This window comes from Solanum tuberosum, unplaced genomic scaffold, assembly GCF_000226075.1.
Source record: "Solanum tuberosum cultivar DM 1-3 516 R44 unplaced genomic scaffold, SolTub_3.0 scf00118, whole genome shotgun sequence".
Classification (NCBI taxonomy): Eukaryota; Viridiplantae; Streptophyta; class Magnoliopsida; order Solanales; family Solanaceae; genus Solanum; species Solanum tuberosum.
The window spans coordinates 302,344-322,883 of record NW_006239043.1 but is presented as its reverse complement, the minus strand read 5'-3'; the positions used below and the strand labels follow the sequence as shown (position 1 = coordinate 322,883).

Here is a 20,540-nt window from a genome sequence, read left to right as displayed (position 1 = left end):
GATTCATTTATGGTTTGAGGCCGAATGGGCTATTCCTAGTATTTGGCAATTCTCCTTTATTTAAATGAGGAAATTTCGCAAATAGCCATTAAAATAAATTTAATTATGTTTCATAGTTACAATTTGCTGATTACGATTCGTAGCTACATGTTAGAGGGAGGAAAAATGCAAGCGAGATTGGGAGACAAAGGAGAGAGGCCAGCAAGAGAGGGTAGAGAGTGGAGAGAGGCGAATTGTATATGTATATATGTCAAATTGTATATGTATATATGTAAGATAATTGTATATATGTAACTGGTATACATATGTATTTGTATATCATGCGAGCAAGATTGGGAGAGGGTGGAGAGATGTGAGCTAGAGAGGGTAGAGAGTGGATAGAAGCGAATTGTATATGTATATATGTAAGGTAATTGTATATATGTAACTGGTATACATATGTGTTTGTATATTTGGCGAGGGAGATTGGGAGAGGGAAGAGAGAGGCGAGCGAGAGAGGACAGAGAGTGGAGGGATGCGAATTGTATTTGTATATATGTCATATAATTGTGTATGTATAATTTGTATTTGTATATATTTTTTACTATATAGAAATGTCATCCCATGGACGACCACCACAATAAGAATTGTACAATGAGCTATATTAATTGCACTTTGAAGTGTTGTACTATGTCATTACGTGTCAATTGGAGTCTGAATGGCACTCCAAGTGGGTACCACAGACCAACAATGTAATTCTAGAATTATCTTTTCACTATCTTTATTCTAGAATTATCTACCCACAATCTTCATTCTAGAATTATCTCTTTCAAATTCATTTCCCAGAATAAAGATGAATATGGCTTTTGATGGTGATATAGTGGCAGTTGAGCTTTTGCCTCAAGAACAATGGCACGAGGAAAAGTCTTGGCATTAGCTGATGGAGGTTTGTCCACTTAAATGTTTTTAATGAACGTGATTTTCTTTTATCTTGAAAAATTGACCTACTTTTCTTTAAAACTACGCTAAATGGTCTAGATTTATCCTCTATTAACAATTGGATCATCATGATGTGGACTTATTGACCAACTAAAAAATGATTAAAGAGTAATTAGTATCCGATCTAACTTGTGCATCTACAGATTTTATTGAAATTTCTATAAAAACTACTATGTTGTCCTGTTTGTTAACTTAACAGAAATTTGCGCAGACTCTTCACTGTTGATGTCGCATCCATGTTGGATTCTGCAAAATTACAGTACTTTTGACAAATTCGACCCGCACTGACATTTTTTAAGACTCTGAGCAACATAAATTTTGGTAGGATTGAATCAGTTGCAAAAAAGATAGAAAAATACTTATGTAACAATTTTTTTTTAATCTCCTACTCGTGAGAAATATTTAGCGTAGACTACATTAAAAATATGCTTATAAACTGATTGTAAAAGTATAGATCGCAATTTCAAATTAAAAAAATTGACATTTTGCTTCGTAATTGATTTAGTTTTTTTTTTCATGAAAGTTATAATGTTCATGAGAATTTTGATGTATTTCAATTATAATATATTTATGTTATGTATCTAAAGAACATATCGACACTTGATTAAAAGCTTGCAGGATTCACATTGCACCGGCTTTGAAAAATATTAGTATCACTTCACAAACTCCATGAAGAAAACCTTCAATGACCATGATGCTGCATTGAGTAAGTACTTGCTCTTTATCATCTCATGTTGTTCTGATTCTTGATATCAGTATATCATGTATGCTATTCCTTTTTTGCTCTGTTCCTATTCATTTATTTGTTTAATGAGATTCTCTTGATGGTTCTTTAATAAAGGTAACAGAGAGCTCAAGTTAGTTCTTTCTCTTTCAGATTGGATATGCACTGTCGATGTGATAGAAATTTAGCACTTCACTGGTTATATTTTGTATAACAATGGATATATTTCACTATTATGTAGCCATCCTATAATTATTTTCTCTTGTAGTCAAAACTTATGCAATAACTGTCGCCATTCTTTTTGTTGTTTAACTCCTTAGATCCCTAAGGGAAGTGGACGGTTTACTTACACAAATCCAAAGAATAGAGACTTTGTAGAGTCGCAGAATCTGCTTGTTGAATAAGTTATGACCCTCTTTAGATCATTCTGTAATATTCCAGTGGTTAATGACGTCATAACTCCTGCAAAAGTAATAACAATCAAAGACCCTTTTTACATGGTTGATACTTTTAGCTTATAACTAAACAGAACCGGCAAAAGGTGCAACAGTCAAGATATAAAAGAATGGCAGAAAATATCGTTTATTTATAAAATTCTTGATCTTAACATCCTCCCTCTAGACCATTTTCTTTGGTTTCCCCGAACTATTAGTCTATGTGTAAGGCCGAACAGGTTCATCAGGTTTTATGTATGTGCATTTATCGGACACTTTGTGCAATCTTGGCTTAAAATTACATAATATTGAAGTGTTCTTTGGATGCTCAGTTCTCAAGCATATGGTTCTGCAGGTTCAGTTTATGGAATTTATTTTTATAATTTAGTATTACCATCATATTTTACAAGTCCGGATACGTTATTATGGTTTTCCTTTTCTTTTTTAGAAAAAAATCGACTTACTGATCTATAGATTGCTTTTTACGACTTGTTTTGTATGAAGGCAACTACACAAGATTAGAAATGACACTACAAGTGACCTACAAATACATTGATTTATATGCGTTGTTATGGTGATCGAAACATTTTAAAGGAAACAAGATGAGACTTAATATTACATTAAGATTGGTTCAAAAATGTATAATTGTTTACATAGTCTCTTCCTCTATTTAAAATTTGGTAGACTTCTTATATAGAAAATGTCTCATAGAAATTCTAGAGATGCTAAGATTTGGCAGATATTGTCAGATTACTCAATTAGAGCGAGCTAAATTAGACTTGACTAATGCCTAAGTATTTCATTATCTCTGTTTTGTAATATATTTATTGCATTTTGTCAGATCCTATTGTGATAATGAGGAGGAATTATTTCTTAAGAATTGTGTATCATTTTTATTTTTGTGTGATAACATTACTGTATGGTCCTAAGGAATACAAATATTATGCTTCAAAACAATTAATGTGTAACATTATAATGCCATGGTAGAAGGCTAATGAGCTTGAGGTATTGTAAAAGAGTATTTTAAAAGTATGGTATGTATATCGTGAGAATATAGCTATCTATAGAGGTTTTGTGGCCTTACAATAGAGATCTAGAAACACATTTACACACAGATCATTGGTGTTGGAGGTATGTTAGGTTGTGCAGAGCTAAAATTGGAGGTATGTTAGGATCTCTCTTTTGTTAGGTCTTCTCTTCAATGTTGTAGAACATTTATATAAATATAAGGTTCAATTGTAATGGTTTTGATACATTAGTCAATTTTATTGTTTCTTGTTCCATTTTGAAATAAATAGTGTCAACTATAAAAGTCAGCATAAGAGTGTTATAGTTTTATTTCTCTATAATTACTATACCACTACAGTCTATAGAGTCTTTAAGTTTCTTTGCTTGAATGTTTCTCTATACGAAAAATGTACCAAAATAATAAACATTTTTACTTTGTCATAAAAAATAATAAACATTTTTACTTTTATAAGAATACTGATGTCTCACCCTAGAAACACGACGTCTCCAAGATAATTTTTTGTCTCTTTGATTCGAACCTCTATTCATTGTCATTAAATTACAAAATCCTAACTAAAATTTTCATTCTTATATCATTTAACAGTGGTAAATAGTATGAACCATGGGATGATAATATGATGTGTTGGATGGATTTTGCGTTGTGTCTTACCAGCTTTCTGTACAATCTGTTGTTTGAGTATATAAACAAGAACATATTGTTTAAAGTGGAAAAGTCTTACCTTAGATCAGTTCGAAACAGAAAGGCTGCTTAATTTTCTCAAATTAGACTCTTGCATTTTATACTCCTTATTCATCTATATGTAAAAACTTTAACTTTCACATTTTTCTCTATTCCAGGTTACACGAAGACACAACTTGGCAGCGTGTTTGGAAGGAGGAGTTTGATGCTCCGAGGAAGGCAATTATATTAGGCTACAACCCTATTAGACCTTGGATGTCTGTAGCTCACTGGTATGTCATTATAACTAATCTTTTTACTCTGAAAATAGCCATATTTTATACTCCCTCCGTTTCACAAAGAATGACCTGGTTTGACTTGACACAAAGTTTAAGTAAATAAAGAAGACTTTTGAATCTTGTGGTCCTAAATTAAAGTTATATCAAATGTAACAAAATTGCCCTTAATCTTGTGGTCTTAAACATGCCACGTGGAAAGCAAAAAGTAAAATGTTACCAAAAAAGGAAAGAGGTCATTCTTTTTGAAACTGACTAAAAAGGAAAGGAGATCATTTTTTGTGAAACGGAGGGAGTAATTTCTATGGCTTTTTTTTAACAACTTGATTTTTATGTCATTTCAATTCTCGTGACTACTTTTACGATGGTTCATCATACGACACCCCACATACCCTTCAAAACTCCTGATGAGAACATTGTTGCGGAGTACATTACTGCTTCTTTTTTTCCTTTTATTTTTCTGTCTATCTAATCCTTGATCAGTATGAGAATTGATATACTCAGCTAATAATTTAATTTAATCACTTGTAATACCAGAACTTAATATGCAAAAACCAGTATCTTTCTTCATTGTATTTTTTGCATTGTAATATTGATGTACTACATTTAATTGTTTTCAGATGGTCTTCAAAGCATAAAGAAGGAAAAATTACAGATATCCCACATTTTAGTTTACTTATTACCATTATCCCCTATAAGTTTTACAAATTTTCAAAATCCCTCATTTTCGCGCATCAGATTAGTGTATCTCGCGCATCAGATTAATGTATCAATGCTTATATTATTGTATCTCGTGCATCAGATTACTGTATCATGTATAAAATGTACATCAGATTAGTGTATCATGTATAAAATGTAATGTATCTTACTTAACGATTAATGTATCTCGCGCATCAGATTAATGTATCAGCGCTTATATTATTGTATCCGTTTGAGGGATTTCTGTAATTATAAACTTTTAAGGAACAAATTGTAATTTTGCCTTAAAAATATATGATTTATGTAATTTGCCCTAAAAAGAATTTAACTACTTCAAATAAAATGTTGGGCCCGTGATGACACGGGCCATACTTATCTAGTATATATATAAAAGAGGAGAGAGGAGAGAGGGGATTTAATTATGGCTAAAATTAAGTTGCGAGTAGTAATTAATGAAAACTATAGCTATGTCAGCTAATTAACTACTATATGCTTGTTTATCCACGTAATTTCTCCTATTTAAATTTTACGGAATAATTTACGTTGTATCCTATTTTAAACTCGATATTTAGTAAATTAAAAAAACACTAAAAAGTAACATATGCTTTACATTTGAAATTTTGAATTTAAAAGTGGTAGTATGAAGTAATAACCTTAAAAGAAAGAACAAGTAGCTCCACAGCTCGTTCAAAAGAAGATGAATCCGTCCCTATAAATTTGTCAATTCCTAGGCTCGGCCAAAAACATACTTTACATATTAAAACTAAGATGAATTATCTCATTTGTAAAAAAAATAATTCTATGAGATTCGCTTGTCAACTAAACTTCACTGATAAATAGGTTTACATTGTGATTTAAGTTTTATTTCCTATATATAGAGAGGTTATGAATTATGATACTACTCGTAAAGAGCTATATTCCTTTTTTTTTTGAGTAATGAAATCATCCAATAACTTTGAATTCATCGCTTACGGCTAGGATTATTGAGGTATCTAATCCTATTTTCGCTCCCCTAACTTTTATTTCTCAATGTTAGTGTCAGCCCAACATAGTGCTTTCGTTGTTGGTCTTCTTTCACCCTTGTTGCATTCCCAGACAAGTTCCTACAGAGATCTTATTATTCCTGATATTTCAGTTGAATCTGCGAAAAATAGTAGAGTATTAAAATATTGAGAGTAACATTATTCATTTCTACACTATATCACTAAATGATGACTGGATTCCGCTAAACAAAATTATTACTGATATCATCGAATTCTAATCTTCATAGGCGACTAATGATAGAAACTGCATTTTTCATAAATATAGGATAAGTAAATAATCCTGCGATGTAGATCTTTTTACTATTTGACTAATTAGTACATGCAACAAAGTGTCAAGTAAATAATCTAAGATATATGCAATTTGGCTTGAACGCTACCATTATCAATAATATATATATATATGGAGAGTGGATATTCACAATTATTCATTTGGTGACTAAAAAGTAATCATTATATGTTTTTCAGCTGCAAAATTAAAGCAGTCTTTTAAGGCTTTTAAGTCATACTTTGAGGAATAAAGTCCAATATTAAACAATAGATGTTTATTATTACCAAGAAAAAGTCCACAGTTACAACATTTTATTTACATTATTAAATTGGTCAAATTTAACAGGACAGAGCCACGTGGGACAAGTGAGTTCATCAAAATTCTTTTGGACGGAAATTTATATGATATATTTAAAATTACTGCTTTTTTATGTTTATATGTATATATATCGTAGATGTTAATTGCAAATTCTCTTAGCTAAGTTCTCCGTATGTTTGGTTTTTCACATTTTATATTTTTGGGCCAATTTGAAAAGTCATCCTTATAATTAGATTTGATGTAATTGAATATTACATTGTCTTATATATTTGATTGACTTATATAATTACTTAATTAATATGTAATTAAATGTAATTAAATAAAAAAATTACACTCTTTAATTCTCAACGAGGGGTTGTGAATTGCTGATAATTACATGGTGAATTACTAGCTATTACATTTTAATTTATTCTTTTTATCTTTATTTTTATTTTTAAAAAAATTATTTTTAGTTTATTATTTTTATATTTTTATTATTCTAAAAATATATTTTTATTTTATATTAATATTTTATTTCCTTCTCATTCTCAACTTTAACTTCTTCTGCTGATTTTTTGCGATTTTCGTATTATCTATTTTATTTGTTTATTCTATGTTTAATTTTTTTCATTAGCATAATTTTGTCAGTATTCTAATTTTTAAATTGAAGAAAAATTCATTGTTAAATAAAGTTATAGATTTACGTTTTTCTTTTCTTTTAAATCATATTTATGTACGTTATGTTGAAATTTGACATAAGAGTATTATCTTAAATTTTTATTCAAATTTAGAACTTATGTTATATTTTCAATTTCATTTGTTTCAATAATATTGACTTGATATTTCACATTTCAAGTCATTTATTTTTAGTTAGAAATTCACGACACTATGTTTATAACATTAATCTTTTTGTAAACATGTATTTTATGTTCATAGAAATCGTATACTTTTAGTTTTTATTATTAATTTAATTAATATATATTAATTTGAAAAGAACATAAATCATTTTTTTATAATATTAATTAAGAACACGTGTTTGTTGATCAATATATTTTAAAAAGATATTATATATCTTAAATATTTAATTCAATATCATTTATAAATTCTATTGTTTGTTTCATATAAAATTTTAATTTTAGATAATTAACTTTTATTCTTAAAATTTAATATAATTTTATAATTGTAATTGTGTAACCACACAATACATTTGTAATTACATTGTGACAAACTTAACAACATAATAACTAGATTGAAAAATTACTAGACTGATAATTACACTATTCTAATCAACTAGTAATATCATTTTAACTTTCAGTTGTTGCATCAATCATTACATAAGTACATTTCTTTGCTTGTAATAGGTTTAAACCCCACAAATAGTGATTAATAATTAATCTTCCGCGTTTTCTTCACCAATAAGGCAATAACATGGTTTAATTAATTAGAAGAAAATAATTTTGTTATGAGCAATTCTAGTGCTCAATTTTTCGTTTTAAGATATCGTTAGAATCATGACAAATAATGTTCAACAATTACATAATTTTTCAACAGAAAATTGTATCACTTAAAAGTAGATGAAGTGATCAAACAACCTGTTAATTGTGTCAATACTTTCAATGACATAGAATAATGCATCAGAATAAACATAATATATAGCTTGATATAAACATTCAATGCGTAAGATCAGGCAAAAAATACTTTAGACACACTCAACACAAGCAACAAATATATAGCTTAATGTAAACACTCAATGCATATTTTCCGAATCTAGCTATCCATGTCGAAACACAAAAATTTCCACATTGAATAATACTACCTTGAATTTTCACAATGTTGAACCTTTAAGACTTTTAGCATGATCACTATCACAAGTTTAATCTTACGATATCGAATTCATATAAAAATAATTATTTCAATATAGAACATAGCATCATGCTTAAGAATTTATTAAAACTACACCAAATAATAGATATATTTTGTAGTTTAATGTATAAACATCAATAGATTCAACAATAATCATGAGTACTATTTATTAATAAACAACCATAATTGAATTATTCTCTCCTTCTCTAGTGATATTAAGCATCTTTTTCATCATTTTAATGTAAAAGAAGGATTCAATTAATCCGGATTCACATGAAATAAATTTCATAAAAAGAGAAAACACTCTCTATTAAAATCTTTTCTCAAATCTAATTGTTACTCCCTCTGTCCCAATTTATATGACTTACTTTCCTTTTTAGTCAGTCCCAAAAAGAATGACACATTTCTATTTTAAGTAACAATTTGCCTATAAAATGTCTTTTTTACCCTTAATGAAATGATTTACAACCACACAAATTTCTATCATTCATTTTGGACCACAAGTTTTAAAAGTCTTTCCATTTTTCTTAAAGTTTGTGCCAAATCAAAGTACATCATATAAAATGGGACGGAGGGAGTATTTGATTAATATTGAAATGAAACTATCCATTTCATCGAAACCCGATCTATATGAGAATAAAGGAGAAATGAAGAAGAAATCATGCATATGATCATGCAAATATACATATAGAAAACTTACAACAAAAGGTACAAAAATCACTAAACAAAAACATTACATATACCTAATTAAACACACTATAAATTCAAAATACTCAAAAACAAAAAACATTATAAATATTATCATTTCAACTTTTTCTCTTCTTTAATTTCCATATCAATTTTTTTTTTCTATTTTTCATATTCTAAGAAGAAAAATACTGAGTTCAGGTCCTCCATTACCATCCGGATTCATCATATAAAAAGCTTCCGAGTCACGACTCCCTACAACTCGTTCAAATTTCGCTCTCATATACAACAACTCACCTTCCGCCGCACTAATTTTCCGGCCATCATCCACCACCGGAATTACTCCGGCGCCGACGGAAACACTCTGCACCGTACTCAACACATGCCAATCGGAATCCGTACATAACCTCGATGTTGCATACCCACATTTCCTCCCGTTACAATACATCGTCCACATCGGCTCTTCAAATAGCCCTAATCTCTTCCGGCTACCTCCCGGCGCCGCTGTTTTCTCACATTCTAACGCAATTCTGACCAATCCCGACGACATCTCTTTCACTAACGACGACGTAGAAACTGCGAGCTCGATTAGTAAAACCGGGTCGGATTTCGGATCGTCTTGTACGGCGAAGCTGACATGGCCTCTCCGGTGACCGAATAAAGTTCCGGTGACTTTCCGGCCGAGGGATGGGGTAATTGAGAACTGATTCGGGAGATTTAGCCATCGGCAAGTTGGGAGTACTGAAGGGAATGAGATGATGCTGATGAGTGATCGGAGGAGAGATGAAACTCCGATTCGAGTTTTGGTTAATCGATTGAAATTGTTCGAAGAAGACGATGATGAGCTTCCGTTGTTAGGAAGAACGAGAGATTTGTCAGTTGAATAATCACGGGTTGCTGAAGAGTAAGACCGCGAATAAGTATTGTTATTTGCAGGTATGATTTTTTTCGAGCTTTTGCAGCTGCTTGTTCGCGGAAGAGCAGCAAATGGTTGTTGTTGTTGTTGTGCTTGTCTCATTGTATGAAGAAAACTAACAAACAAACAAATTAACTAAAAAAAAATGAGACAAAATTGGAATAGTCTATTGGCTTTGTAGGTAGTGATAAAAAAAGGAAAAGATTTTGATTCTATAATTGAAGAACCAAGAAAATGGGAGTAGTAGTAGTAACTTGTGTTTTACTACTACTCCAAATAAAATAAATAGGGTGGGGTGGGGTATAGGGTGAGTACTCAACTCTCAAGAAAAGGAGAGAAGTTTTTGAGGTATTTTGGTGAGTGAAAAAGAGATTGTTATGAGCATGTGTATTTTAGCTATGATCAAAGGCCAAGGTACTAAGAAAAGGGCAAAAAGAAATAAGGAAAGTAAATATGATGTTATAAGGGTTAGGTGGGGTGGTTCTTTTCCCTTTTTCCTAATTTCTTTTTTTTGTTAAACCAGGAATAATCAATTGAGAATTGAATTCACACTTACGATAAGTAGAAGACTTCAGTACTGATATTATCAAGCTGCACATGTATGTATTGGAGGTGGCTTTAATCACTAGAAGCAAAACGAGTTTTAGAGTTGGAAGTGATTTTGCTCACAAGAAGCAAAATAAAAGGAAAGAAAACAGTAAGAATTGAACTCACGTCAATTTCATCAATATAACTAAGATATGATACTTAGTGGTTAGATGAATTAGCTCATAACAAACACAAGGAAATAGTGAGGAGTATTTTGATCCTATTTTGCTATGGAAAAGGCAAAGTGGAAAAGTATAAGGGATTTTGGTATCAAATATCAAGAAGGGGACAAGGTTATGATGAGTGTTTTGAAGGTGGCTAAGAAAAATAAAGAAAAAAATACTATAGAATTTTGTGAAATGATTGTGATCATTTCTTTGCATTCATGCCCTCCCCTATTTATATACAAAAAACATATTAATAAAATTATATACAATTTTTTATTTTCTTTTAAATTAAAGTGATAAAAAAGGGATGATATAGTGGTCCTGCAGAGCATGATAAAAGAATACACGTGCAGCCGTTGTTTTTATTAAGCGTGATTTTGATATTAATGGATCTTGAATGAAGAATGGACGGTCAGGATTGGCTGATGAAGAATAAATGTTGATGTTTCTTTTAAAAATTAAAAATATATTTATAACCGTCTGACATTTGAACTGGTCTAACTAATTCGGATTTATGTCATGGAAATCTAACACCAAGCAAGCGTGAGATAGTAGAGATGCATCACTGAAAAATAATATGAATGCCGACAAGTAAATTCTATAGTTAATTAACGTGATTTATCAGTCCTTGTTATTTTTTATTTAATAATAAATTAATGTAAAATTATATTGAAAAAATATATATGTAACTATAGCTACCACTTCCAACAATGACCAAAATACGATAATAGTGACTTATTAGTTACTTGTTTTGATTTAAAAGAAAGACGAAAAATTTGACAACAAGTATATAACTTTTTATCGTTGTTGCGAGTTTGGCAACAATTGCAAATAATTTTCTTTAGTCATTGTTGCAAGTATTTCAAACTTTGTAGTTATTTAAGTATCAAAGTATTCTTTTTAGTTTTGGTTTTACAATAAGGATATTTTCTAAAAACTATTGATCACACAAGTAGGGTTTTGAATAACACAATCTTTTGATATATTTTTTTGGATTAAACATTTAAAATATGTTTTTTTTTAAAGAAAAAAATGTATATAGGATATTCATGCAACACATATGGACGACACAAACAAACACGTCTCTTATTATATAAGATCATATAATTAATACTTTACAATATCTTGGCCAACCATTATTGCAAATTAAATATCAAATGACTACTTTACAATTTCATAGTGGTGATCTGGTTGTGATATGAAGTTGATTTTTAACGTTTTTTTATGAAGTACTACAATTGTTTGGTGTCTCACTCTATGTTTGATATTGATATCGATTGCCTCGAGTAATTTGAATTTGTGTTTCGTAAAGCTTATTAAAGAAAAAGTGCTTCCCTTTAAAAGATTATGTATTATGAGTCTTACGATGAATTTGATTGCAGGTTCAGTGATAATGAAAAGGTAATTCATTAGGGAGATGATAGAATTCATAAAGATTATTCAACGTGCTCTGCATGCTATTTTAACTTAAAAAACCACCATACTGGGAATCAAAACTTGGCCATAGCACATGTAATATATAACTTTGAGCATGCACAAACAACCACTACATCAAGCAACTGCTTGTTGCCCAGGTGCTCACTAGGGTGTTCGTGGTTCAAATCGAAATCAAACCAATCTAGTCGGTTTTTAAATTTCTAAAACCAAATAAAACCAAACAAAAAAATAACCGTTGGTTTGGTTCGATTTTTCTGATTTTTCGGTTTGAGAGTAATAAATTTTTTTGTGGACATACATATCTTGACAGACACAAACACCTAGTACATGAACAATCCATAGGAAAGTTATTGTGGTTCAATTAAGCAATTAAGTAATACTAGAGTTATTATTACACGAATAAAGTGATTCAATTAAGAGAAAGTGTGACTATCTTATGTGAGGTAAGGTAGGTAAAAACTAAAGTACTGGATTTTGATGGATTTGGACTTGGGGTTGAATAGTTGGGCCAAAATTTAAGTGTTAGGCTTGAGAAAATGGTAAACTTAAAGACTTAAGTTAATTAAAATTTAACAAATATTTGTATTTTATTTATGAGTAATATATAAATAATTATAAATTTTATATATCTAATTTCTCGATTCGGTTTGGTTATTTTTTTAGTTTGTTTTTAGTAAAATCAAAACCAAATCAAATAGTATCGATTTTCAAGATTTTGAAAACCTAACCTAACCAAACCAAACCAAATATCAGTTTTTTTAATCGGTTTGATTCGGATTACAGTTCAGTTAGTTTTTTTTTTAACCATACCCATAAACAACCCTAATGTTCACTGTTTAATTTTATACCATCTTTCATATTTTTATATAAATATATATAGTTTGATACGAAATTAGTGGGTGCCCGAGCACCCGGAGCCTTCAATGTGGATCCGCCCCTGGATGCAACGTAACCTCATTATGTATTATTTTTTTACGTAAACTACATATTTATGTGTAATAATTCTCCAAGATTGCATCATAGTAGATTTGAATCCATAATTTTAAAAATATAATAAGTTTAAGCTAATTAAACCATAACCGTAAATCTAAATTTTAAATCTATCTTTTCACCTAAACTTCAAAAGTCGAAAACTTCTAATTAAAGATAAAGTGATTATATCCCTTTCATCACAACTCTTTGTGATCAGTACGACAATTAAGTTGATACTAGTTAAATTAAAATTATTATACAAGACAAAACTTAAAATTTTAAATTTTATCTTTTTGGGACGGTTCCAAACAAAGCATTATTATTTGGGGTGATTTGGCTGATCGGATTGGTGGCCTAACCTCAATTGAACGGTCAGGATTAAAAGTTGACCTCCTCTAAACTTGACACGTTGACTCTTTAATTACCAATCAAAAATTAATTAATTTTATTTTCCATAAGCATGTGACATCTACCTTTGCATCACTATCTTTGTTTCCATCTCTCTCTATATATAATATAAATAATATTAGAAGATATAATATTTTTATGTATCCAAAGGAATTTTTACATTCAATATATATAAACTAAATAGAAATTAGCGACAGATAACTTTTATCATTAAACATAAAAAACCTATGTCAATCTTATTTAGCGTTAGATTATGAAACAATTACTTTTGAAAAATAAGTCAAGAAACTTGTTATAATGTTTTAAATCACATTGATAGTATAAGAATTTACACTTTTAAAATATATAAAAATTTATTTTGGAATAATTTTAAAATTTCTATGGAAATTATCTTGAAAGATTAAATCAAAACTACTTAATTAGCTTCGTGCGGCATTTGTACTTAAAATGGACTTTTAGGATGAACTAGTTGTTTAATTAATTAATTTTTTTATATTAATTTTTTTAGATTTATCATTATTATTAAGATTGTTGAGATTTTGGTATATCTACTAAACTACTTAAAGGCTTAAAAGAAAAATTAATGTATATTTTTTGCCTTCTGCATAACATATTCACGAAATTCTAATTTAAGTTTTTTGTTACTTTCTTAGTTCGAGATCAGATTCATACACTACTAAAAATAATGTAAATATTCAATAAATATTTTCATCAAAATGTCATTGAAAATATTTTCGACAAGTCAAATTTCAATGAAATCAGATTTTTTTTTAAGTAATGACACTTGGTGATTTTAATAATTTGTGATTTCAATTGATTTTGAAAGGAAAAATAAAAAGGTTATGTAAAGGAAAAGTAGAACAATTGGTCCATTTTTGGACATAATTTTGTTCCTTCACTTTTATACTTTTTGTTTGTTCCACATTTTAAATATATGTTAAACACACAAAGTTATAACACAATCATTAGGATATTCTGATCCACATATTATGTTTGTCCAATTTTATAATTTTTAAAGATAAAATTATTATTATCTTGAACAAAAAAAAGTTATTTGCTTGTAAAATATATTCGACAAATAATGATTCAAATGATATTTCATATTTTTGAACAAGAAAACAGTTAATTTCTATTTTGATGGCAAGTGTAACTAATATGCCATTAAGAATATCATTTTCAACGAATCCATAAAAGTGATTATATCTTTATCATCAAGTTCGAATAAAGATAAAAAATCTTGAATAGATCTATCCAGCTAAATAACTCAAAAAATAAATTGTCATATTTTATATATGAGAAGTTTTATATTTAATTTTTGTAATAGAAAAAATATGTGGTCCAAAAAAAAGTGTGATTAAGTTAATTCCATATAATAATAAATAAAATTTCGATTTATTTGTATTGATATACCATATGATTATTTTTTTTAAAAAAAAAATAGAGAACTATTAGAAAGTAGGCATGCAACCATTATAAGAGAATTATTATTAAATTAGTGAATAATTGTATTGAACCCTTCGTCATTTGAGTGACTAATCAAAGTAATGATTAGACTAATGCATGCTAATAATACTTAATTTAGAAAATAATTAGTTAACTAAAGAATGCTGTGTACATAAAAAGAAAGGGTAACCACAAAAATAAAATTGTTTATTGGATGTTAATATTTTCTAAAAAATATTTTAAGAAAATACAAGGTCAATCTTATATGATAACATGTGACATTGGTAACATTAAAATTCATAATACTTAAACCATCTAAAGATGATATAAATTGTGGTTTAGTTGATACGGATGACATAGATTTTGATTTGAAATCCAAAATTATTTATTAAGTTTCATATTCATTATAATTTAATTATTCGATATTTAAAGCATGATCAAAATTTGCTTCAAATAGACTTATGAAGGGAACAACCCACTCCATACTAAGAAGTTGTTCATTTTCAATACTGAATAAGTCACCTTAAATATTTGAATCTTATTATGAAAAAGATCTTAATAGAAAGTATTTTTTTTTATTTAATAGGCTTTCCACGACACAAATTCTGATCATTTTAAGTCTCAATACAATATATATCATCGAGTGAAGACAAAAAACAAGTGAAACATTGCACAACCACAATGATAATATCAAACATAGAAAAAATTGAAAAAAGAAGATCAATTTTAAATTTCAGTTCTTCTTGATAAAATCAAAAGAAGAATCCAACTTTTGCAGCATGTTTTAGTCTAACATTCGACTTTATTCCAACTTAGCTTTAACCAAGCTAATAAGCAAAGATTAATGTAAAAACTAAAGAGAGTCTTTATTTCAAATTGTGAAAGAGTAATATAATTCACTCAATGATCATAGGATTTTCAACATCTTTTTCAGCTTTTGGGGTTCCCAACTTCAAATTGGAATCAACAGGCAGCCTGTAAAACATAAAAAAAAATTTAAAATTTATTTTCTAAATCAGTCTTTCATATACATAAAATAATAACCGTGCCTCAATTTCAAATAAATAAAGTTGACTTCATGAAATTGTTACAAATCATATTAACATTTAAACTAGTCAATATCATTAAAAAATTAAGAAGCACTAAAGTTTCTCAATATACCAGTAACAATAATAAATGCACGATCTCAATCTCCAATAAGTTAGATTGACTATATGAAATTATCACCGATTATATCGCTCTATTTAAAATTACATATGAAATTAATATTAGCAAAAATATTTAAAAAATTAAGGAATAAAAAACAAATAAAAAATTAGGAGAAATGCATAAACGAAAGTGTCCTCCCATATCACTCAAATAAGTTGAGTTGATCAAATGAAATTATCATTAATCATATCATTTTATTTAAACTAAAAAGTTTTAAAAAATTCTGCATGCATTCATAAATGTTTTCAAATTTAGTCTTCATATTATAATAGAACCATAGAGGTGAGTTTTTTCTTTTTCTAAGAGGAAAAAATTATTAATAGTAATTAGAAGAAAAACAAAGTGAAAAGAATTACCTCAAATGCAAGAAAGTGTCAGTTTCATCAAAAGAATTTTCTTTCATAGCTAATTCACGTTGGAGTTCTATAACCTGAATTTTCAAAATATCTATATTTTTAAATATTTTAGTAAATTTAATAATACAATTAGGAAAAATTTATAATTATAAATCACAATTATAATATTTAGAATATAATAGTTTAAATGAAGTTTGAATTAAGGCTACTTACTTGTTCAGGTAATATTTTGGCCTCAATCATAGCCTCTTCCTCCTGCCAAAAGAAAAAGAGAAAAAGAAATTCTAAGCCACAAAAGGTGATCAATGAAATATTTCGAAAAAAATAATAAAGTATAAAATCTTCTTAGTAAAATTCATGTCTTTAAATCATGGTCGATTTCATCACGAGTTAGAAAAAATTATATATATTTATACCTCCGGCAAATACAATTCAAATTGCCCCATCAGCTTTCGTTCCTGAAATATAAAGAAAAAATAATCAAGAAAAAAATGCTTCTTTATTTCCACTCTAATTTTAAATAGGGGTTATTTTCGAAATACATGTGATAACTAATTAAAAAAATTAATTCAACAAAAGATAGTTTGGTGCATATAGCATCGCATGATTATCTAGGATCAGGGAAAAAGCCGCACATCAAAAGGTGTGATGTAGACGATCGATTCTAATATAAATATTAATGGCTACTTCAAAGTCTCGATACCATAATGTCACAAATAATTGAAAAAATGAATATATATATATATATACCATGTGATCCTTGACACTCAAAGCACCTTCTTTTAACATATGTTCCAAATTATGCAATTCTGTGAAGCTCAAGCCATCAAGGTTTTTTGCCAGCAACCCACTTCACATTATGATATACCAAAAAATTATTATTAATTAATATCATCAATAATAAAGATATTAGAGAAATATTGAATATATAAAGTATAATTATGATACGAATTCATCACACATATTGTTTGTTTTGACTTAATAAACATAACATATTTGTCCCTCAAGCTATCATTATCGAGCCTAAAATTCACATCATAATTTTGTGGACACACTCTATCTCACACCCCTTTAGAATTTTTAAAATTTTTAAAATAAAATTTATAGAAAAACATACCTTTGCATCTTATGCAACACTGCAATTTCTTCCTTGAGGTTATCTAACTCAGTCTGAGGCTCCTAATTAATTAAAAATAATTAAATTGGAAAAAATATTTTACTAAAATAAATGAATAATGTAATCAGTTAATTTATGTGAAAAATATATATTTAATTTACCACCTCAGTTGCAATAGTTTCAACTATTGCAGGTTCAGAATTAGTTTCTGAAATAGGGTTGTATCTGGCCAGAATATTTTCCATACTTCACAAAAAAAAAAGATATGTTACAAATAATAATATTAATAAACAAAAAGACTTTAACTTCTATAATAATTTATTATTTAATAATAACAATAATAATAATAACAAAAGAATTAAGCACTTAATCATGGGAGAGAGAAGCATAGACAAAAATCGAAATAAGAATATCTTTCTATTAGTCGATTTAACATCCATTATTGAAAGACAAATGAAATTTTTAGGAATAGTGTTATAATAATCCTTACTACTATGGAATAGTACACTTGCACACCTTCATATATATTATTTTTTCAATCGAAAAGTTAAGAACTAACTATCAAGACTTTAGATTATTTGTATACATGCTCATACATATTCGCCGCTAGGAGTAACGAGATCAAGTCATGATAAAGAATAACACTTACATTTTTAGTGAAATTTCTACACAAATAATCGATTTTAATTCACTATTTACTTTTTCTAACAGGTATACATGATTAAAATATACCTTGGCTTAGCATATTCATACAACTTCCCTTTGTGGGAGTAAACTATTACTCCCACATCCACATCACATAAGATCGCTAATTCATTTACCTTTTTAATCAGGCCTTGTCGTCTTTTCGAAAAAGTAACCAGCCTATTAGATGTTTTCTCAATTTTCTTCAACTCAACTTTTCCTCTCCCCATTTTTATCTTTTTTTTCTTTCCTCTTAATATCTAAATAAAATGGTGATTGGTGATGGAGGAAATATAGATGGGAATGTGTTTATATAGGAATGTTGAATGCTTGAAGGATGGAAAGTACTACTACATTGGAAAGGGAACATGGAAAGGAAATAATGTACTTTTCATTGTGTTATAAGATACTACTAGTATGATTTTTTCTATAACAAGGTAAGTTTGAATTTATTATTTAGGTAAGATAATTACACTTACTCGCACGTGCTGTTTATGCCAGATCAGACTATCTTACCATAGTTAAGTTAATAAGTAAAGGTTAGCACGTGTCGACTAATTGATAGTTTAGAGAAAGTAATATGTAAGTTAAGTATGTGACGTCATGTCTTCATTGAACTGATTTACGCATCGGGTACGAGTACGAATTAATCTAGATTGGACATATGTTGTCCAATTCGCTACATTTTCCTTCATGTTTCTAAATTTGTTTAGGGTCTGTTTGGAAAGCCACCTGGTAATTGGAATTGGTGTAATTACTAGGGTAGTAATTACCAGCTTAGTAATTACACTGTCTAGTAATTACATTGGCCTGTTTGGTTGCCATAGTGTAATTACACTGTAATTACCCATGTCATGTTTGGATACCACAGTGTAATTACACAGTTAAATTTTAAAATACATTAGATTTTAAGTAAATAATATTACTACTTAAATTAATTAATGAATACAAAAGTTTTTTCAAGCCTAGATTTTCCAGCATCACACATCAAAATTCGGTAGCATCCCATATAACTAGCTCTTTGAAAACAATGTTTCCAACAGTGAAAAGTAATGAGATCAATGGCATTGGTCGCGCACATGCATTCAGCCAACATCATTTTCTAGCTGAATACTGACATAATGCTCCTTGATTCTTTGTTTCATCTTTCCTTGCCCAAATGGTACCATTGCATTGAAAAATAAATACCATTCTAAGTAGGTAAATGAAAGATGTTTGAGGAAGGTGCAGATCCATGAAACTTACCTAAGCAAGTTAGCTATAACATTTCATGCACAAAGACAAAGGTCATGCAAGTGATTTTATAGTTCAACAATATTAGTTATGCTTGAGATGGCAAAAAGAAACTGATTGCACCCTGAGTGATAATAGTTGTGCTTGCAATAATGGCATAACTTGGGTGACATACAAGTGGTGTAGCAGTGAAACAAAAAAAAAATGGAGTTAACAAGATTTGCCATCATGAATGACATCAGACCAAAAATATTTGAAGAAATGTTGCTCTATCATTCATGAGTCGTGATAACAGACTACTCCAAATACATATGAACTTAAGTCCCTTTCAACCTCCATCCACAAGCTAGACTACTCCCATTCCTTTTCCCCACTAATCCGTCCAACGACTAGGATAATTGACAAAAGACAATTTCTTACAATGTTGGCAACTTGTATTGCACATGATTTACATCCTTGATCTATATGGCATATGCGTACATACGTACTTAGAAGTATATTTTTTGCTACAACATAACCTTTTTTATACAGTCAAGTCACAACAAAACTAAGAGAATCATTCGATCTATGATATTCACCTAATTGCTCTAGCATTCCACATTTGTTGAGCTATTTCATCTCTCAGATTGCACATATATTGTTTATCAGCATCTGTCGGTCCTCGTCCAATGTCTTCTTCATCAGAATCAGAATCAGAGTCAATATCATTCAAACCGTGAGAATCTTCTATTTCCTTTTCCATGTGTTCTTCAAAATATGAATCCTACCAATTCCACTTACGAATGAAATTATGAAGTATGCAACATGAGAGTACAATCCAACCTTGTTTTTTTATGGAATACGGAGGAGGAGTCGTTAATATAGGAAATCTTTTTTTCAAAACAGCAAATGTCCTCTCTACGACATTTCGAAGTTTGAATGTCTCAAGTTATAGAGCTCACGAGCATTTTGTGGTGCTTGTGTTTGGCTCCATTCTCTCAAATGATATCGTGCACCACGATAAGGTGCTAGAAAGCCCTTTGTATTTGCATAGC

General features: G+C 29.1%; 1 protein-coding gene and 1 long non-coding RNA gene across 3 annotated transcripts; one reads left to right on the top strand and one right to left on the bottom strand.

Annotated features, from left to right (window-relative positions):
* Positions 1 to 817: 817 nt before the first annotated feature.
* Positions 818 to 3,676, top strand: LOC107061138 (uncharacterized). 2 transcript variants are annotated; one of them, XR_001473784.1, is made up of 2 exons: positions 818 to 925; positions 1,597 to 3,676. It is a non-coding gene; the product is annotated as an uncharacterized lncRNA (long non-coding RNA). The 2 variants fall into 2 exon arrangements; XR_001473783.1 differs by having other exon boundaries at positions 1,590 to 3,676.
* Positions 3,677 to 9,027: 5,351 nt separating this feature from the next.
* On the bottom strand, positions 9,028 to 10,819 carry LOC102600494 (protein MIZU-KUSSEI 1). Its single transcript, XM_006350114.2, has one exon. The coding sequence runs from the start codon at positions 9,992 to 9,994 to the stop codon at positions 9,146 to 9,148; it is 849 nt and encodes a 282-aa protein (XP_006350176.1). The 5' UTR covers positions 9,995 to 10,819; the 3' UTR covers positions 9,028 to 9,145.
* Positions 10,820 to 20,540: the final 9,721 nt, after the last annotated feature.